The sequence below is a fragment of the Microcebus murinus genome, chromosome 4, assembly GCF_040939455.1.
Source record: "Microcebus murinus isolate Inina chromosome 4, M.murinus_Inina_mat1.0, whole genome shotgun sequence".
Lineage (NCBI taxonomy): Eukaryota > Metazoa > Chordata > Mammalia > Primates > Cheirogaleidae > Microcebus > Microcebus murinus.
The window spans coordinates 101,034,444-101,057,206 of NC_134107.1; the positions used below are offsets into that span (position 1 = coordinate 101,034,444).

General features: G+C 39.7%; 1 protein-coding gene across 1 annotated transcript in view; it reads left to right on the plus strand.

Annotated features, from left to right (window-relative positions):
* The window catches only part of CRTAM (cytotoxic and regulatory T cell molecule), a 33,031-nt gene extending 16,244 nt beyond the window's left edge, over window positions 1-16,787 (plus strand). The window contains exons 4-10 of the mRNA XM_076002597.1: window positions 532-675; window positions 1,676-1,837; window positions 7,135-7,215; window positions 9,191-9,274; window positions 11,660-11,806; window positions 13,342-13,428; window positions 16,238-16,787. Coding sequence (XP_075858712.1) covers window positions 532-675; window positions 1,676-1,837; window positions 7,135-7,215; window positions 9,191-9,274; window positions 11,660-11,806; window positions 13,342-13,428; window positions 16,238-16,368 — 836 coding nt within the window. The 3' untranslated portion in view covers window positions 16,369-16,787. The remainder of the gene's footprint in view (window positions 1-531; window positions 676-1,675; window positions 1,838-7,134; window positions 7,216-9,190; window positions 9,275-11,659; window positions 11,807-13,341; window positions 13,429-16,237) is intronic.
* The last annotated feature ends 5,976 nt before the right edge of the window (window positions 16,788-22,763 follow it).

The window sequence follows — 22,763 nt, forward strand, 5'->3', positions numbered from 1 at the left end:
TATTTCCAAGACAGAAGTACAAAAAAAAAGGGCCAAGGGGTCCTTCAGAAGAGAAATACCTTTGATGGTAGGAGGGGAGAGAAGTAATTTACCTTGAGGTGAGTCATAGGCTCACTCATCAAAGTTTAGAGCTGAAAGTTTAGAACTGAAAGAGCCCACTCACGGACAAGAACACTGGTACGCCAAGAAGTTGAGGGACTTATCCAAGCAGTGATAACTAGTTAGTGACAGAGGTGGGACTAGAATTCAGGCCTTTATTCCTCACCGAGTGCTCTACCAACCAAATACAGTCTGCTTGAGAATTTTCGGGACTAATCATACACTGAGTAACATTCTGACTTCAGCCAAAGTAGCTTTGCACGCATATAAAAGCCCTTTAAAAACATGTCCGTATTCTGGAAAAGATCAAGTAAAGATATGCCCATTAATTAGACTATACCCTACAATAATCCCTACAGATTATTAGGCTCTGTGCTTTGCTGAGATATGTAGACCAATTAATTAAGCCCAGAAAAATCCATTTTCTTCTAGCAACTCCTTTCAAGCCAACCCTGGAAGCTTCAGTTGTCAAAAAGCAAAACGGAGAAGAACATGTTGTACTTAAGTGCTCCAGTGTGAGAAGCAAGCCCCCTCCGCAGATAACCTGGCTACTCGGGAATGGCATGGAGATCTTCGGTAAGTGGAGAGGGAAATGGTTCTCTTTTCTTCTTTGTTTTCCTTCCTACTTAAATTTCCAAGGGATTTTTTTAAATGTTTTAGCACCCTCTGGTGGCAGGAGGTACCAGATGACACCAATGATTCATCAGATCTTTTCTGGACAAATTATCCCTATACCCAATCAATATTATGCTTTAATCTTAAAAGGCTAATCACAGATAATAAAAATATTTTGTTCAAAACAAGCAGAAACCTAAAGTGGAATATTTACAATAGCTTTTTAAAATTTTACAAAATTTCCTAAAATAAGAGGAGTTATTACAGCTATTACCTCTGAGCATGAACTTTTTCACAAGCATAAAATTGAAAATATATTTAAAATGTTATAATTCATGTAATTGAAACAGATATGATCTTCCCTATGTAGTATAATACCATACTGTGTCACACCCACAAGAACAAATTAAAACATTCTGATAACGAAGAATCTAAACTTGGAGCCTTTGAAACAAGACAACTAATTAACTGTGATCTTTGGGAACTATTTATAATTTGCTTACATTTCAACAGATGTTAACTTCAATGTCTATATAATCACCATTCTTAGAGCTGCAGGGGACCCTTTACAGTTGAGAAAACTGAAAGCTCAGTGGAGTTCTAGAGAGAAAAGATGATTCCCAGTCCAGTGCCAATTCTACTTCATTATAAGACTTCTTATTTACTTCACCTGTTTTTACAACCTAAGTAAGCTCTTGGGTCTTTGTGTTCCACAATAACATCAGGATGTTCATCTTGTATAAGCTTTGATATTTTTCCCCCCAATAGTGAAGAGTTTGTAGAAACTTATCCACTCTTGCTCACCTACTTGGCTTTGGGACCAGAGCCAAGCATATACAAGGCAGCTGGCTGAGATTAGAATGAGGTTAGAAATCTGTTTGCCATGAAGTCAAGGCCATTGGTCTCTAATAGAACTGAGCCTGTTGAATAACCACATACATCTCTTTAAATCACTACACAGGTGAAACCCACCATGAATTTGAAACTGATGGGAAGAAATGCAATACTACCAGCACACTCACAGTCCACACGTACAGCAAAAATTCAACGGTGAATTGCATTATCCGACACAAAGGCCTACCAGGGAGAAAACTGGTAGAACCCTTCCAGTTTGAAGATTTCGGTAAGAGCAAATGATTGTCTTTCATCACTTTTAATGTACTCTAATATTGCACTATCAAACAAAATTAAATGGAGTGGGCAAAGTTCTTCAGAGTGAGATTACTGTCAATAAAGCTCTTCTTAATAGCAAATGTGTATAATGATTGACATTTCTCTAGCTGTGTGACAGGGTTTCAACTATTCTAATGTTCAGAAGAACCTTAATTGTGCAGAAAGCCTAGCAGATTGCCATATGCTTGCTTTTTATAACAACAGCTAACATAATTTGACTTTAAATAGTTTTATTGCAGTTGTGGGTTTTGGAGCAATCATATGAGTCATACTGCCTCTTTGTACTTGACCCCAAGTGAGACAATGTTAACTAAAATAAATTTAAACTTGTCAATATCATTTCATGTTAATATAAAACAGGCACACAGTTACATTAAGATATGATTACTCTTTAGGTTCATTTTATTATGACTGTTTTGAAGATTTTAGCTTAACCATGTTAAATGTTCTTAGTAGAACACCATTTAAAGCACCAAATATTAAATGTGAAGAGAAGTGGCCTCTATTCTCAGAATCTCTGTTCTATGATTCCTTCCTTTAAAGTCCAAGAAATAATTTTAAACTCTTCGAGCCAAGAGGCATCCTCTAAGAAGTCACACGAATCACAAGTCTGTAATTAGCAGGACTCTGAGCTTCACTGTTTTGCAAGGTATTTCTCAGTGTAAAAAGAGATTCCTAAAGTACAAGGAATCACTCACATAAGCGAAAGAGAAAACTGTCGGACGATGATGCATTTGTTGAAAAAACTCTTTTGTCAAATGGAGTAAGTAGCCGATGGTGCAAGGCAAGCTTGCTTAGGAGAGCCGTGCTGTGGGAAAGCTGCCGTGCTGCCCTTTGGGGGCTGTGGCTGCGGTTGACAAGTCCCCTCTGACGACCACGTGCTTTCCACGGGTCACTTTCTCACCAAACCAAAAGCAGTTATTGCGGAAGCTGCCTTCGAAGACTCACGGCAGTGCAGCTGCCCTGTCTGGGCTGGGGAACACACCACAAAGGAACCCACCTCTTTGTGGTTCGTTCCCCATTCCTCGCCTCCACCTCCATCGGCAGAATCGGAGCGTTTGGGGGTGAGGCTGTCTCCCTAAATGCTTCCCAGAGACACTCAGAGTCTTGAACAAGAGAACGACAATGTTGAAAAAAGTACGTTTTCACTTTTCAGCAAATTGTTCAAGCCATCTACAAAAGTCACTACGGAGGGGGAAATGGTAGCTTCTCCTCCTTTGTGGCTATAACTCTCCCTGACTCACAATCGTAGCTATAAATGTTTCTAATAATAGGTTAAGGCTTGACTTTTTTTGGTGATCTAACTTTTGACTATCTAGCACCCACTGCCAGATCTCCAGCCAGGGTCCAAAGAGGCAGGCAACAGTATCAGCTGTTGGTGGCTTCTGTTTGTTCATTACCTTTTTCCTTTGGCGAGCTACTGCACTGACATACAGATGTTACAAACCTTTTGTTCATCCAACTAATTTAAAAAATTTACTAGCTGAGGATGCACATTTACAAGTGAGGGCCCTGACTCCTTCCATCTGTACGCTGTCTGCACAGTAGGACCCAGGCAAAATGAGGATCCTGCCAGCCACATGTCTGGGGGGTTCCTGTGGGAAGAAGGGCCTTCCTTCAAAAAACACACAGTTCGATGCTTGGAGAAAAAGAATAGAGCAATAGAAATAGATTAGACTATCTTTGGAATTACTTATTTCATCTTTTTAGTATTCCAAATATGGAAACTTATTTCTCTAGTACTTATTTGGAGATGGGATTTTTTGAAAAATGAATAGCAGTTTTTAAACTTTTTGATTTTGGGACTCGTCTACACTCTTAAAAATGATTGAAAACCTTAAAGAACTCTTATGTGAATTATGTCTGTCAATATTTACTTATTAAAAATTAAAACTGAGATTTAAAAATACATATTTATTAATTTATTTTTAAAATAATAAATCTACTACATGTTAAAAGAAATGCAATATTTTTATGAAAAAAATTCTATATTTTGTGACACTGAAAAGATTAGTGAGCAAAATGGCATGGTTTTACATTATGAAAATCTCTTGAATGTCTGGCTTAATAGAAAACCATTAGGTTCTTATAACTTTTGCATTCAATATCTTGCAAAATGTTGTTTTGCCTGGAAAGAATTCAACCTCACACAAATATAGAGTTAGAAAAGGGAAAAGCATTTTAATAATCCTTTCAGATAATTGTGGATATTCTTCTTTGATGTTACACCAGAACTCAACAAGAGTTAGTTCCGTAAAGCTTTGCTGCTATAGACCCTGGAACCATATCAATGAACTTTTCATACTCTGTGACATTAACACCCATTGAATTATCTTGCACTTAGAATGGAACTTTTACGAAGGCATGATTTTTGTAACATCATGCCTTGGTCATTTGGAAAATACTGAATCACTGAGTTCTATCGATCTTTCAAATGTTGACATATTTCAGAATCAAAATCACATGTATTAATATAATCATTGATCTCATTAGAAGTATTTAAGTATTTGGAAGCTGACAAACTCACAGTGGTGGATACAAGTTATTCAAAATTCTAACTTGAAATGTGGCTAGTGCAACTGAGGTACTAAATTTTTAATATTATTTAGTTTTAATTAATTTAAATTTAAATAGTCATTGTAGCTAGTGGATATCATATTGGATAACAGAGATCTACAACATTCTGACCAACTAGGAAGATAAATCATTGTGCACTAGTTTCCACCTAATCAAGACAACATTTGATCTAAATGCAACTATTTATCAGTTCATTAATTGAGAGAATAAACCTAAGTACAAATAAAACTATAAACCTACATAGTTTTAAAATATAATATAAATAATATTTTTATAACTTTTATGAATAATCACAATATAAATAAACCTATAGTTAAACCTAAGTACAAATAAACCTATAGTTTTAAAATATGTAGATAAAACTTGTTTTGTACATAAACATAATTATCTGGATTCACATACACTATATTAGAAGATTTTAGTTACTATTGATAAATTTTATTCTATGTGTCACCAACATTTCCCATGTTATATTCTTATAATTTATTTCTAGTACTTCTATTTGAGTAGCTTTCTAGTATTTCCATCTTTTCATTGCCAGTAGCTCTCCTCTTTCTTCAATTTTCTCTGGCATCTTTGTGATCACAAAGCTCATTTTAGCCTTATATAATAATCCATACTACTATTTATCTAGTGTTTCCTAGTAGCTCTTCTTCCTCTTCTCAGAGCTCTTATACACAATTCAGATATCTTTATACTTTTCAAAAAAATTTAATTTTTTTTTTTTTTTTTTTTGAGACAGAGTCTCGCTTTGTTGCCCAGGCTAGAGTGAGTGCCGTGGCGTCAGCCTAGCTGACAGCAACCTCAAACTCCTGGGCTCAAGCGATCCTCCTGCCTCAGCCTCCCGAGTAGCTGGGACTACAGGCATGTGCCACCATGCCCAGCTAATTTTTTGTATATATATTAGTTGGCCAATTAATTTCTTTATATTTATAGTAGAGACGGGGGTCTCGCTCTTGCTCGGGCTGGTTTCGAACTCCTGACCTCGAGCAATCCACCCGCCTCAGCCTCCCAGAGTGCTAGGATTACAAGCATGAGCCACGGCGCCTGGCCCTAAATGTTTGATTAATAAAATGAATTTTGGCTGGGCGTGGTGGCTCACGCCTGTAATCCTAGCATTCTGGGCGGCCGAGGTGGCGGGGGATCGTTTGAGCTCAAGGGTTTGAGACCAGCCTGAGCAAGAACAAGACCCTGTCTCTACTAAAAATAGAAAGAAATTAGCTGAACAACTAAAAATATATAGAAAAAATTAGCCAGGCATGGTGGCGAATGCCTGTAGTCCCAGCTACTTGGGAGGCTGAGGCAGTAGGATCACTTGAGCCCAGGAGTTTGAGGTTGCTGTGAGCTAGGCTGACGCCACGGCACTCTAGCCTAGGCAACAGAGTGAGACTCTGTCTCAAAAAAAAAAAAGAAAGAAAGAAAGAAAGAAAGAAAGAAAGAAAGAAAGAAAGAAAGAAAGAAAGAAAGAAAGAAAGAAAGAAAGAAAGAAAGAAATGAATTTCAAAAGCACAGAAAATTCTTTCATTAAATAAACACTGAGGCTGGGTGTGGTGGCTCACGCCTGTAATCCTAGCACTCTGGAAGGCCGAGGCGGGCGGATTGCTGAGGTCAGGAGTTCAAAACCAGCCTGAGCGAGACCCCGTCTCTACTAAAAATAGAAAGAAATTAATTGACCAACTAAAAATATATATACAAAAAATTAGCTGGGCATGGTGATGCATGCCTGTAGTCCCAGCTACTTGGGAGGCTGAGGCAGGAGGATCACTTGAGCCCAGGAGTTTGAGGTTGCTGTGAGCTAAGCTGACGCCAGGGCACTCACTCTAGCCAGGGCAACAAAGTGAGACTCTGTCTCAAAAAAATAAATAAATAAAAAAAATAATAAAAAAAAAATAAACACTGAGAAGTACCCACAAATTTCATAAAGACAATACCCACTTGCTATGTCAGTATCAATGTTTGTAAATTGACAGGTACAGTTGTCACATACTCCCTGGATGTGGGCCTGTTCTTTGACTGATGAAACCTATACTAAGTTGAACCTCTGTAAACATTCCTAAGCTTTTCAAAAAATATTATATAATAACCTTGAGCATTGTGCTTAATAGCCAGGCATTATACTAAACATGTTATATGAATGAATTTATTAATTCTCACAGAACACTCCAAGAGGTAAATGCTTTTGGTAGCTCCATTTTGCTGATAAGAAAAAGAAACCTGAACATCAGAGAGATTAGGCATCTTGTCCAACTCACCCAGGAGCAAACAAATAGCAACACTGGAATTTGACCCAGACTGAGGCTGATTCCAAAGCCATCTAACTAATGAATAGGTAGATAGATATATGGATGGGTAGATAGAGGGATGGATGGATAGACGGATGGATGGATGGATGGATACACACAGAGACGGTGAATACCCTCTGCCTACTGCTGCCGCTACACAGAGGTCCAGCATGCTGTCCTTTTAAGCCAGGCAGGTTAGCAGATGGGCAATCAGCAGGATACAGATTTAAACCCAGAGCAAAAGCTGCAGAACACACAGTTCTGGGGTTTCTGCACAACCTCTACAAGCAGATAGCAGCCAAATACATTCTCCAATCTCCTTTACGGAACACAATGTGGGTAAAATTGCTCTCCGTAGTTGCAGAATTTTGTTTTTCTCCTTTCCTAGTTACTGATGAAGAGACAGTTTCAGATGCTCTGGAGAGAAGCTCTCTATCCTCTCAAGACTCTCAGCAGCCCACTAGTACTGGTAAGTGCCGAAACCATTAAGCCTTTATTAAAAAAAACCATACCTCCTTGGGAAGGTCACTTTTCTAATTATAAGTTTTAAGAATATTTTTATTTTCACTTTGAATAAGACCATACAGGCCCCCTTCAGCTGGCTCCAGCTTTGCGGTGCCCTAGAGTAGAGGCATGTCAGGAGTACTTGCTTAGTGGGATGGGCTCTGGGGTAACAGAAAACCTTGCAAGTTCATTGCCATTTTGCTTGAGATATGTATGTACACACACACACATACACACACGATTTGACATTTGAATTTCCACCTAGGTAAAGGACAAGGTTGAATTCATTTACAGGGAGCCTCATTTCTTTGTTTACCTGTCTAAAGCAGACCAACCACAAAACACAGATAACAGCCAACAGCAAAGAAACAGAAGCTGGAGACTTGGTGTTGTCATTGAATAGCAAAATCACCTTTGAAGGCACATCGATTACTTGGTTGTCAAGAATTTAGGTCGTTGTTGACGATGAGATTGAACTATAAATGCAGAAGAAATTAGAGAGCCTGGATTGTAAATCCAGTTTTGAGACAGTGAACCCAATAGATAGCTAATTCAGGGCAATGATCATGTATTTAATTTAACTGTGTATTTTGCCTAGCAGAGTATCTGGCAATAATAGCAGGTGTTCAGAAAATGCAGTATGAAGGAATGAATGAATTTGTTATGGTGCTTCAAGCAAGACAGCCTCATCCAGAAAGGCATAAATTTCTACATGTTCTCTTTCTGCTTCATGTGGTGTCTCTATAATAATTTCATTTGGTAGAATAAGTGCTTTCAGATCATTATCATGTTCATAGTTCTGAGTATTGGATCATATTTTTAAAAATTTGTATCCTGAATAATATTTAAAAGTAAATGTTTGTGGTTTTTAAACACTGATAAATACAACATGTACCATACAGGTTTTTTTTTTTTTTTTTGAGGGACAATGGAAATTGAAAACATTATGCAGTGGAACAGCCACACCACTTGCTTTAATAATCCAATTATTGTAAACGTGTTTAGAATTTAGTTGTCTTTAAATTGGCTTGCACCACTACTAAACAACTCAATATTATGCTCTGCCTTTTCATATATAAGATTTTTAAAATATGGTTTCTAAAATTCCTTTCGGCTTTCAATCTCTACGATTTTATTACTGCTAATAATGCCCATTTTCAGTAGAATGGGAGACTTCATTCCCCTCACGGTCCACATAGGGGCGCTGTGCAACGGGCTAAAAAACCAGAGACTGCAGAGAGAAAAGAGGGAGGAGATAAACAAAATCTGAAAAAGCAGTCTCTTGTTTTTATAATTTATCTTTTCTAGTGAAAATGTCATAGTACATCCCACTTTTAAAAGGGAGACAGGCAGAGGTTCGCATGACAACTGAGGCTATATTTCTACATAAAAATCAGTGCTTTGTGCATTTTAAGCTGTAAGTTTTTTATAAACAAACATTGGAATATCATTCTTCAGTGTTCAGTTGTTATCTTGAAACTTCCTAGAGACCTTCTCCTTAATAGGCCTGACTCAGGAAGAAAGTATGAAACAATGGTTTAAATTTGGGGTTCTAGAGTTAGAAAAAAACAAGGTTAAATATTGGTTCTACCACTTATTTGCTGCAGAACTTTAGGTAATTTACTTAGCCACTCTAAACCTCTGTTTTCTCAGAGGTACGGTGAGAAATAATACATACCAAATGCTCAGTTCAAGGGCTGGAATAGAGTAAGTGTCCAACAAATGTTTACCTTAAAAAAACATAAGCCAAAGTGAACTTGGCCCCTTGCAACTCTCTTTGTGAGAAATCAGTAGTCCAAAAATGATCTTGTTATTGCCTCTTAATAAGGATTATTTGATTTTGTCGCCAAATATGCTTTGGGAAGAATATATATACAGTTACATATAGTCACATACATATGGTATATGAGTTTATCATGTCTTACTTTCTTTCACCTTAGTCTCAGTAATGGAAGATTCTAGTACATTAGAGATGGACAAAGAAGAGGAAGAACAAACCACTCAAGACCCTGACTTGACCACTGGTAAGTGTCACCAACCATGTTTAGAATAAACACTTGACCTTTTAACCTCTTAATTGATAATCCAGTGACCTTTTTCAGTCCTCCTTGACGTTTCTGCCCTTGACGACATGATGGGTTAGGTTACTCATTCCCTCATCCCTTCTCGATCGAGTTGCCTCCTGGCTTCTTGACATGCTTTGCCTGGTGCTGTTGTTTCTTGCTAGCCACTGCTTCTCTTTATCCATTGGCTAACTCCACTTCCTCCTCTGACTTCTTCAATGTGAATATTCTTCCGATTTTACTTCTCCATCTTTTGTTCTTTCCTTAATTCTTAAAAAGTTTACACATCCCCAAGATTGTTTCTGTTGTCACTAGGCAAAAGATTTCTATACCTGTATTTCCAGAACATTTCTCCTGCGTGTTAGTGGTGCCAGTTTCACTCCATTTTATACATATCTCTAGCCAAATTTTCTGCCATCTCCTCAAACTCAAACAACATCACTAAAGACCAAACAGCACCTTCTTCCACAAAAATCAGCTTGTCCAAAGTATCACACAGGGTCCAAACCTCAGTGTTATCTTTCACTCCTGTGTGTATAAATACATGCACGCACACACACACACATATAAAGTCAATCAGTTTTCAAGGACTTTGGAGTCTTTTCTTTCAGATATTGTGTCCATTATCATTGCCATCTCCAATCTAGGCCTTCATCATCTCCTGCATGAAGTGTTGTCATTTTAGTTTCTCCTCTTCTGTTTCGTTTTTGGCATTCTACTGTCAAAACACCCCTTTGCACTCTGTATACAGTGTGAGCCCCAGACACCCCAAAAGGAGCAGTCTACTACCTCCCTTGCAATCCTGTATCTATAAAGTGTCTACAAGACACATATTTTTCTTTGAAAATATCATCCTCTTTCAATTCCCTGACCTGTTTATTCTAACTTCCCCAGTGGAAAAAGAGATCTCGTCACTCCTCTCCCTAGTCCTACTTCTTAATTTTTATTTTATTTTATTTTAATTTAATTTTGAGACAGAGTCTCACTCTGTTGCCCAGGTTAGAGTGCCTTGGCGTCAGCCTAGTTCACAGCAACCTCAAACTCCTGGGATCAAGCAATCCTCCTGCCTCAGCCACCCCAGTAGCTGAGACTACAGGCATGCACCACCATGCCCTGCTAATTTTTTCTGTATATATTTTTAGTTTGTCAATTAATTTCTTTCTATTTTTAGTACAGATGAGGTCTCACTCTTGCTCAGGCTGGTTTTGAACTCCTGACCTTGAGCGATCCTCCTGCCTCGGCCTTCCAGAGTGCTAGGATTACAGGCGTGAGCCTCCGCGCCTGGCCAAGGCCAATATCTTCACTAAAAACTTTTCTGACCAACTTGGCCCTCAGAGACCACTCTTGCCTTTGAATCCCTGAACATAATACTGTGATATAAATACATATTGATCTGGAATTTGGCATAAAGATATCATACAGTTGTTTGTTTTTATTAATTTATTTACGTATGTAGAGAACCAGCCTCTAAAGCAGGCGTCCTCAAACTATGGCCCGCAGGCCACATGTGGCCTGCTGAGGACATTTATCTGGCCCGCCAGGTGTTTTTGCCACCGCTGCCTGTCCTGCTTAGCAGCCAACTCGTCCCAGGCCCACAGTGCGCATGTGTGGAATGTGCGCCGCACTCTCCAAGGGCCCCCCAACGGTCTGAGGGACAGTGAACTGGCCCACTGTTTAAAAAGTTTGAGGACTCTTGCCCTAAAGCATAGGGATTTGTGTCTTCAGCAGCTCTAAGCGTGCTGTTCTACACATAGCTGGCACTTCTTAATTACTTGTTGATTGAGATAAGGGGAACAGGACTTTTAAACCACAAAACTACAGATCATAGGATCAGAATTCTATGTTAGAAAGACTTTTAAGAACTTATCTACTTTAGCCCCAAATGCCTTCACACAGGGCCACATTAACCAGGATAAATGAATTTTCATTTTATTTAGATAGCTTCCCAAGCTTTTTAACGACCTTTCTTGCTACTTAACTACACTTAGCTAGAAGTTCATTCCTTACAGCTAACTTGAATCCCTCGACTATAACTTAAGTCAATTTTCTCATACGCTTTCTCTAGAAGTGAAAAATAACTAGTGCAATGTCTATGTAACTTTAAAAACTTTTTCAAATCATCCCATGGAGTTGCTTTGTTTGTTTGTGTGCCTGTTTGCTTGTTTTGCTTGTTTTCAGACAATGAACATACGACTTTAACCTTTAACTGCCTTCGAGGGTAAGCTCTTCCTCATCTCTTCATCTGGGCTGTGTGTTAGCCCACACTACACTGTGGACGTATTGTATGTATTCCTCGGTGACTGAAAAAACCCAGAGTATCTAAAGTCCTTTCACTCTTCCTTATAGAAGCCAATCCTCAGTATATGGAATTGACAAGGAAGAAAAGTGGCATCCTGCTGCTTACTCTGGTGTCCTTCCTCATTTTCATACTCTTCATCATAGTCCAGCTGTTCATAATGAAGCTGCGGAAAGCACATGTGACGTGGAAAAAGGGTGAGTGGCCGGAGAACCCGGTGGAGGCTGGAAGATGCCAAAACAATTGGCCGGGAAAATTCTGTCAATTAAAACTTTTTTTGTTAAATGCACGATCTATTTGGTAAGTCATTCAAATAAGCAATTGTTAGTTTTCTAGTAAACGCAGGCTATGAATCTCCAGGGATGTAGTGAGAGGGTGCAAAACCAACTGGCACTGGAGTAGCTCTGGGAATTGGTATTAAATTATAGAAGCTTCTGGTCACGAAAGGATACGAAATGGAGAGCTAATTCATCCGTTCATTCAATAAGCATTCACTGAGCATCTTCTGTGTGCCAGGCACTGTTGCAGACACTGGGGACATGACATATCTGTCAACAAGACAGCCCATGTCCCTGTTCCCAGGGAGTTCATATTCTAGTGGTGGCCAGTCAGAGGTTGAACATAATAGACTGTTTTGGTCCCATTCCTGCTTTACAAGAATGCACTCAGCTTCACTCAACCACAATATTGTTTTAAGCATTGTTTTTAAGTCATTGTTTTAAGCATTCTGATTAAAAAGTTATCATTGTAAACAAAAAATATTATTTAGCTAGCATAGAAGATACTTATTAAAATACATAGACTCAACATATATCAGAGCTGGAAGGAACCTAAGAAGTTATCCAGAATGACCATCTACTCAATTCATTCCATAAACATGTGTCGGGATCAAATCCCCTCCTTAATTCTGAGTGATTATCTAGCCCTGTGCTGTCCAGTAAATCAGCCGCAAGATGGCTATTGAGGACCTGACATGTGGCCGGTCCCTACTGGGATGTGCTGTAAAGATAAGATACACATCCCATTTTGAACACTCTACACACACATATACATATACACAAAAGAATATATTGAATAATAATAACTTAGATGTATTAATTAAAACATGTTATTAAATTAATTTCACCTTCTTCTTTTTGCTTTTTGTATGTGGCTACCAGGATATTTTCAATGACACGGGTGGCTTACATTGTAGTGCTATTGGGCAGTGCTGATCTAGCCATATGAGGCTCACATACCTCCGGTGACAGAGGACTCCTTATGTCCTAAGGCAAAACACTGCATCTTTGAATAGTTCTGACTCTTTTAAAAGTATCACCTGTGCTAGTTTAAAATCAGTCTCTCTAGGTATTCAGAGGGGTAATATCCTCATTATACACAGACCTAGAGACAAGGTCTGACTTTTCAGCTGCTGCGACACACTAGGCCAATGACATAGCATTGTTTCAAAATCTCTCCACTGATGTGTCATCATCAATTATTCCTTTCTGAAAGACAACACTTGGTTCTAATCTGTGGTCATTTGACTTCCAGGACTCATAGTGCCTAGCATAGGGCTTACAGGAACCATAGCAAAGACGAAAACACTATGTGTTGAAACGAATGAGGACTGAAGTATGGGAAGGGCACAATAAGTCTCCTAGCATACAGTGACAGTATCATCTTATTCAAGCATACATTTCTACATGTCTGTGGCATGACAAATTAGTAACTTAATTTTCTTTTCTTGCAGAAAATGAAATTTCAGAAAACACACTAGAAAGTTACAGATCGAGGTCAAATAATGAAGAAACATCATCCCAAGAGAAAAATGGCCAAAGTAAGTCAGTTGTGTGACCTGAGATTTGAAAACCAAGGTTCATTAATGTATTAGTCAGGGTTCTCCAGAGAGACAGAACCAACAGGATATATGTATATGTAAGTGTATATGTACATGTATGTGTGTGTATACGTGCGCACACACACACACACACACATATGAAAGGGGATTTATTAGGGAAATTGGCTCATGCAATTATGGAGGCTAAATCCCACAACAAGAGGTCTGTCTGCAAACTGGGGACTTGGGATGCCAGTAGCCTGGCTCGGTTCAAGTCTAAAGGCCCCAGAACTGGGAAGCCAATGGGAAGCCCAGGCCAAGGCCTCTGGCCTGAGAACTCAGGGGACAGGGAGAGGGAATTTGGGGGGAGCCATTGATGTAAATCCAGGAATCCTAGAGTTTTGCTGTCCAAGGACAGGAAATGAAGTGTGTACCCCAGCTCCAGTAGATCAATTAACACATTCGCCTTGTCTCTGTTTTTGTTCTCTCTGGTTCTGCAGCCGATTGGGTGGTGCCTGCCCACATTGAGGGTGGATCTCCCCCACCTAGTCCACTCAGGCTCACATGCTGATTTCTGGAATCGCCCTCACAAACACACACCAAAATAATGCTTTACCAGGTTTCCAGGTATCCCTTAATCCAGTTAAGTTGACACTTAAAAGTAACCATCACAGGCTGGGCGCGTTGGCTCACGCCTTTAATACTATCACTCTAGGAGGCCGAGGCGGATGGATCGTTCAAGGTCAGGAGTTCGAAACCAGCCTGAGCAAGAGCGAGACCCCCATCTCTACTAAAAAAATAGAAAGAAATGAATTGGCCAACTAAAATATACAGAAAAAATTAGCCGGGCATGGTGGCACATGCCTATAGTCCCAGCTACTTGGGAGGCTGAGGCATGAGGATCGCTTGAGCCCAGGAGTTTGAGGTTGCTGTGAGCTAGGCTGATGCCACGGCACTCTAGCCCGGGCAACAAAGTGAGACTCTATCTCAAAAAAAAAAAAAAAATTAGTCATCACAATTAATTAGTTGCCTTTAAAAACGAAGGGGAAAAAATCCAAGCTTGATGTTTAGTACTAGAAAGTCAATCTCATAAATCATCTTGTAGAGCTTAAGGAAGTTCATCTTAAAGAAGAAGCAGTAGCAGTTAAGTTTATGTAGTGAAAAGTATACCCCTTTGGGAAGCCATCCCTGACTCTTTGCCATCACATACAGGGACACCCAGGACCTCATGCCCCTCGTGTGCCCCAGAGTAGCCCATGTACACCTTTATCAGTGAAGCACTTCCACACCATATTGTATTTTGCGTTGTTTTGGTTTAGCTACCACGGTACCTCTTCAGTGGTGAGTAATGGGATTCACACTATGCCTTCAGATCCTGGCACAGGGCCTGGCCCCGATGGAGTGTTCGATCAGTCTGTATTGAATGAATGAATACGGCCTTAACCAATCCAAGCAGAAATGTGTCATGTCTTTTGGATGACTTCATCACAATTCCTCAGACAAAATATGTAAAGAAAATGAAAAGAATCTAAATGGGAAGGAGATTGTGTGTGGGGGGGTGCATGTGTGTGTACACCCACGTGCGTGTACTCTTGATGAAGATTCAGAAAGGAGGCTGGAGCTAGGGCTACAGAAGAGCTGGAATCTTATACCTTCCAGCCATTTTATTCCTTCCATGCAAATTAATTTATTGTACCTGCCAGGAGTTGCAGGAAATGCAGTGAGCTGGTAGCTCGATTTTATGTTTGATTGAGGTCTCTGTAACAAGCTTGCCTATGACACTTCTGCCTTTTTTTGGTTTTGAGAGTGTGAAATGGGAAGAAAGAACAGATGTCCCGGCAGGGGGAGGAACACAAGTGAATTGACTGGAAAGCTAGGGGTGGGAGGGGAAATGTGTGTGAACTGCATACGGTCTGGTGTGTTGCAGCTCGTGTTTCTGTGGCATCAGCCATCTCAAACTCACCTGGCAGCTAGAGGATGATGTCACTATAATGTCTATGTCGGGTCACTTCCTATGCCATTTTTCCTAGGCAAGGGGAACCAAAACAGTGGCGGGTAGAATTATGATTTCTGGCAGGAAAAGAAAAGCCCTCAGCTCAGCTACTGAATAAGCAGAAGCCCTTGGAATTCAACTTTAATAACATTCAAAATGAGTACCTAAACTCAGGGGCTGCCTCCCTAGAAAGGTATATCCCCAGAGGTTTGCCAGTGCTCACAGGAGGTTTTACTTTCTCCTGGACTCAGACCTCCACCTTCACCCTCCTTGTCTCAGTACCCTCCAATCCAGCATTTTAACTGTATTTTTTTTGCACATTTAAAAAATATTCTCCGGGGCCTTCTCCAGTCTCTTTGTACGGAGTTGCATAGGCTCTGTCCAGACCCGATCTTTCCTTTAATCCCTGTTATTTTTAGTGTGCAATTTTGTTAAGGCGATATGTTGTTTTCAGCAACACCTATGCTATTTTATAGCAGAAATGTCTGTCTATTTTATTTCAGGTTTATTAGTATATTGTTTAGGTAGCAAGACTTTTTAAAAATTAGAGTATAACAATGCTCTCTCAGATCATTTACATGCATCCGTGAATTTTAGATTTTTAAAGACATTAACATTGGAAATAGCTTCACCAGGGTCATCTGAAACAAAAAAAAAAAGAAGAAGAAAATTTTAAAATTAAAAAAAGAAAAAGAAAAATACATTTAAACATTGGACGTAAAAAGTAAAAATATGAGGTCCAATCAAGGTGTTTCAAGTAAACAGGTGCAATGTTGTTCAACATAAATATTCATCTTCAACACGTTTTTCTTTCAGCTTCCCGCCCTAAGCGTTGCATAAACTACATCACCAAGTTGTACTCAGATGCAAAAACAAAGGGGAAGGAAAATGCGCAACGTTCAGAATTGAAAGGAAAGCAGACTCATATACCAGAGAGCATTGTGTAGTGCTCTCTGCGGTAGAAAATGTGGTTTCAGGGCAGCCCGTGGGGAAGAGCATAATGACTGTGCCATGGAAGACGTCCCCAGTGTGCCACGAGAGACGGGGTCCTCAGATGATAATCTGTGCCAGAGCCAGCGCGACAACATGAGGACCAAACCCCGCCCATAAAGCTCGTTGCTAAAAGGAAGAAAGCAAGAAAGAACCTATTATTTCTGACACTACTTCAGAGCAGGAAGATTCTACTAAACCTTGAGGATCAGGGTCAGTGTGACCGGCTAACATCTTACCTCAAAGGGAACAGGAATTTTTTAGATACTTGGCTCTAGTGGAACTGCTTTATTAAAAAAAAAAAAAAAAAAAAAAAATTTTTTTTTTTTTAAATCTTTCCTCTGGTCACCAAATAAAGAATTGTGGGATGAAAGTACCTAAAGATCTCTGATCCCAGGAGGCTACTTTCTTTTTGTTGTTGTTGTGGTTGTTCAATGTCAGCCCCTTATTTGTACATGTTTCAAATGACTCTGAGCATGCATTGAGCACTGTAGCCTGGGGGTATGAGAGAAATAAATGCACACGGAGTAGAGTTAGCCCATAAGACCCCGCTCGCTGACCACTGCTGTCCTGGAGGGGCCAGTGGGTGGAGGTGAGCTGGGGGTCTGCAGCTTCTGAGTCATGTGACCTGGGGCAGCTCCTTCAGCTCCCTGAACTGAGGAGGTTAGTTTCAAGACAGACTAAGAAGATGTAACCAGCACTTACCAGGTCAGGCAGAAGTGGTGCATAATAATGAATGAGTCCGATGGACAGGAAGGCCCCAGCATTCATGCTCAAGGCATAAGGAGTTAGCTTAAAGTTGGCCCAAAGATTAGAATTTCTCGGATTTTCTTGCTAAGTCATGAGAGCTACCTTTTAGACAGAGTTTTGACCTGGACATTCCATTACAAAAACATGTACAAAAGAAAATGCTGAGTTTAATTCACTGATTATTGGCCTAATAGATGGTTTTTAAACACTCTTTAATAAAGAGCAGAATATATATTTGTTATTCTAGTGGTTGTATTCTAAGTTATACTTCCTGTTTTCACATATGAAAGTAACATATGGCATGTCTTTTTTTAAAAATTTTTTTTGTCATTTTTTAAAGAACGTGTTCTGTAATATTAATTATTTTTAATAGAACAATGGTTCCTCTTCTTTTTTTTTTTTTTTTTTTGAGGCACAGTTTTACTCTGTTGCCTCTGCTAGAGTGCAATGGTGTCATCCTAACTCATTGCAACCTCCAACTCCTGGGTTCCAGCTATCCTCCTAGTTTGGCCTCCTGGAGTGCTGGGATTACAGGCCTGTGCCACCATGCCCAGCCTTTCTATAAGTTTATTTAAGATATATAGCAAATTCTGGCATTTATGTGGTGAATTTCTCATTGTTTGAATCCTAATAAACCAATTCTAAAATAGCAAACACACACACACACACACACACACACACATTATGAGTTTGCAATTTGTTACAGGGGCCAGATCCAGCTGTGCCGATTTTTTTCTCTTGACAAAATTTTTTGAACAATCACAAAATTATAGAAGAGTGTAAAGATAGCACAAAACACTTTTCCTACTGAATTGTTTGAGAGTAAGTTGACATGATGCCCATTGTAGTATGCATTTCTTACAAACAAGGACACTCTCATCTATAACCACAATGCAACCACCAAAATCAGGAAATTAACGTTGTTATCTTTCTACTAATAGTCCTCAGACTCCATTCCAGTTTTTCCAGTTGTACCAATTGTCCCAAAGGATCCAATTCAGATTCACACTTCAATTTAGTCTCATTCGGTTTGGAACAGTTCCTTAATCTTGGCTTTACTTTCATCACCTGGATATTTTTGAAGATTACAGATGAATTATGTTGCAGTGTCCCTCAGTTTGGCTTTGTCTGATGTTTTCTTGTGATTAGACTCAAGTTATGCAACTTTCAGGGCACTATCACAGGATCAACGTTATGTTTATATCATTGCATTTTATTTATCCCGTTATTGATAATGTTCACTTTGAACACTTGATTAAGGTAGTGTCTGCCCCTGAACTTTGTGGGGAGTTGCTTTAAGACTTCAAATATCCTGTTCCTCATCAAACTTTCAAGTTATTGGTTTATTTATTTATAGCTGTATGGTATATATATATATATATATATATATATATATATATATCCCTGTATAGTTTTCTCTGTTATTCAATGGATTCAAATCTGTCACTATCAAATTGATCTATTACTAATTTGATGATCTAATTGTGGAAACTGGCTTCTATGTCCTTTTGACATGTGCTCTCTAAGCTTGGAGCACTTTCTTGCTTTCTCAAACAAGATATTTCAGGCTCATCTTAAACTTTTCCTGTCTCAACCCTGAAATTGGCCATTTTTCCAAGGATCCCTGGTTCCATTTAGTGGAAAATGGTATTTATTATAGAAGCCCAGATCCAGGTGCTAAGTGTACTCATTACTTTCATGGTGTCATCATTCTCAAGTCCTCTCGGTGGACAGAGCTAGGGAATATATGACAATTTATGTGTATATGTATATAATGTGTATATGCCTGTATATATTTAAATATAGCTATTGAAAACCATGAGTTTATTTGAGATTGCTCCCTTTCTGTAACTCCGGGCTCTGAGAAACATGACTTTCATCATCCTTAATATATTTACTTCTTTTTTTTTTTTTTTTTTTTTTGAGACAGAGTCTCACTTTGTTGCCCAGGCTAGAGTGAGTGCCGTGGCGTCAGCCTGGCTCACAGCAACCTCAATCTCCGGGGCTCAGCGATCCTACTGCCTCAGCCTCCCGAGTAGCTGGGACTACAGGCATGCGCCACCATGCCCGGCTAACTTTTTGTATATATATTTTTAGTTGGTCAATTAATTTATTTCTATTTTTGGTAGAGACGGGGTCTCACTCAGGCTGGTTTTGAACTCCTGACCTTGAGCAATCCGCCCGCCTCAGCCTCCCAAAGTGCTAGGATTACAGGCGTGAGCCACCACGCCCGGCCCTATTTACTTCTTTTTTTAACCAATCCTCTGGGTATGTAACTGATCTCCCATCTTTGCTACCATTCCATTCTCCTTGAGGATGTCCTTCTCTGCCTGCTTAGGCTCTGACTCCCATCCTGTGCTCCCCTTCCAGCCCCCACCATGTGGGTGATCTCCTCGCCAAGCCTGGGCTCTGACACCCTACACCAGGCCGACCCACTGTGCGGCAGCCCTCAGCACACACACACACACACACACACACACACACACTGCTCCGTGTGACTCTTCTCACCCACACCAAGTGCTGGGCAGCCCTCTGAGGGCCCCTGCCTCCTCCCCAGGCTCTGGCTCTGACATCCCCCTCTGGCCCCCACAGCTTCCCTGCCAACCCCATGGCTGACACCTTGCTTTGCTATGCCCCACCTAACGACTTTAGGACTGAATTGTTCAGCAAGAGAGGGGAAGTAACGGAGTTAAAAGGGGAATGAGCCAGATGTCCTGCTTTCTAAGAGAGTTTTAACGTGCAAACACATCAACATTAGGCATGTCATTTATAGTTCCATAGCAGTTCAGAGTCAGAAAACACATTCACCAAGCCTTTAGTATTCTGTAAACATTCACATCAGATATGCTTGTCATGGTTGATTAAACCTTGCTGCTGCATTGGCCTACTTGGAATTTATGTTTGCAAGTTAATCCTCCCAAAGGATGTGGCTGCTTCCATTTCTCCAGTTGCTTTTATGCAAGAGGCTAAACCATTGTGCCAGCATTTCAGTAACATGGAGAGCCGATTGCTAGAATCATCCAAAAGGATTCCATGAAACAGAGATTCCCAGGTTTGCTCTCAAGTATTGGTCTCAGTAGACCTGAGGTGGAGTTTTGGAATCTGTATTTTCTAAAAGCTCCCTGAGCGATTCCAACAGGTTGAGGAATCCTGATATAGCACAAACCAAAAATTTTCAAAGCACATTTGAGTTATAAATATTATCTTTAAGGTGACCATAGTGTCCCAGTGATCATTGTAAAGTGTTCACAGTTTCTTGGAGGCATAAGGACTTATGTGTCATCTAGTCCTACTTGGCATGAAACTGTACCCTAAATACACTGGCCAAACACTTTTTGTGGTCAATGAACATCTAATTTGCACAGTGCCTAGCCCATGGTAGTTTCTCAATTTATATTCAGCAAATGGCAGAGGGAAGACATAAAAAAGAAAAATGATATTTACAGAGGACCAGCAATGAGGCAGACATTTTTTATGGGTATTCTCATTTAACTCATAACAGTTTTGCAAGGTATTAGGTATTATAATGCACATTTGTCACATAAGAGATGCTCTCAACCCTACAAAACAGTTTAGACTGCCAAGATTGTATAATCAGTTGAGGGTAGAACCCAGAGGCTGATCCGGTTCTGTCTGAATCCAATGCTGTGCCTTTTCAACTGCTATATTAAGATGACTCCAAGGAGATATTTAAGATGACATGAGATGTTGGGTGGCTGTCTGATACCTTTCATTTATCCCTCCAGGCTCTCCACCCTTTTCTACCTGATGTGTGCCCCAGGAGACTGATGCCTTGGGCTACATCAGTGGGCTCCTTTGCCCTCTCTCTGGCATCCAGCTGGGGAATGTACAGTTCCAGCAGGGAGCAGGGAACACCTGCTGTCTAAGGTTGCCAGGGACTAACTGCATCCAAGTGGAGGTCACAATTCTGGTGAAGCAGAACCATCTCTCATTCTGGAATCTACTTACTTCCTTCACCTCATCAGGCCTAGAGGGACCCTGCACTATCTTTTGTGGTTCCCCTAAAGCTTTGTATCTAGTTCATTTATAAAATATACTAAATTGCCCAATTTGAGTCTATCATCTGTTTCCTCCAGAGACCTTGACCAATACAATAGTTGTATTTATAGATTTCTTGCATCCCAACAAATCTGAATCTAGCTTTATAGATAATCATAGAATATTATAATTAGGATGGATTTTAGAGTTCATCTCAAGCATTTCCTAAAATGTATTTTGAGGAATGCTGGTGTCCTAGGAATGTTAATAGGTGTTCTGTGAAGAAACAAGAAAGTTTTCTGGAATCAAATAAGTTTGAGGTAATGCATATTAGCATAGCAAAGGCTCTGAAGAGTCATCTCCTAACGGAATCTGTTTAGTTTTATTTAACACAACGCGGCTCAAACTGACTTATCCATTTGCCAACTTCTTCCTCTTTTCTAATGGACCTGTAATTTTGTTCTAGCATCCTCGCCACACTGTGTAGTCATGTGCTTCGGGGGAGGTGGGCATCATCCCGAGGCAAAAAGAGAAATCATGATTGATTTCAGCCAGTCATGGTGGCCCCATTCCCCTTGCTAGTGGTCAATTTAGGCATGACCACAAGAAACAATGTTGGCCATCCAGACACAAGTGGAAGTTCCTAGTGGGCTTCCAGAAAAAAAAAATTTAAGGATAAAAACAGACACTGAAAACGAAAATATCCTCCTTCCCACAAAATGTTGTCATAAATGCAAATGATGCCCGGAACTGTCATAGCCATTTTATCCTCACCAAGGGATCTGGGCTACTATGGTGAGGATGCCATAGCAAAGAGACAGAGCAAACTTGAGTCCTTAATGATTTTGTTAAACTCTGAATATTTCAGAACTTCTTGTTAAGTGAGACCAAAATCCCACACTATTATTTAAGCCAGGTGAATTGGGTTTTCAATTACTTTTAACTCTCAAATTGAACACTTTTAAATTATAAAGCAGTTGTTTTATGGAAAAACTATCGTTCTAAGAAACACAATTTGGGAAACATTGATCTGGGCCAATTCTTTTGTTTTCTTGATGAAGAAACAGAGGCCCAGAGAGGTTTAATCAGCCATTAAAGACCACACAACTAATTAGTAAAATGATTGGAATTAGACCCTTGGTCCCCCGATCCCAAAGAGATGAAGGCAGGATCTTGCTTCTTCCCTTACATTTAACGTAAATCCCTCGAAAAGCATTTCACACTCACTTCTTGCTCATTGCAAGGTGGAGCCAAAGAGAAATCTGAGAAATAGCTATAGTTCTTAGTATAACCTTAGTATAGGTTCTTAGTCTAACCTTCTGGGAACTAAGTCAAAAGGATACTTATATTCTTTTCTCTCAAATTATTCAAAAAAACCCAAACCAAAATGTTCTGGCTCCAAGCACCAACTGTACCATCTATCATTAGGTAAAAATAACAGAGGAAAAAAAATTACACTACCCAACACACTTAGCACCCATCAAGTAGCGAATCTCCCTGTAGATGAAGAAGGTGGTTTGAATTGCTGATCATTAATGAGTCCACTAATTCAACCCAACAACATAATCTCCTGTTACTTCCCCTGGTTGAAGTCATGGTAATT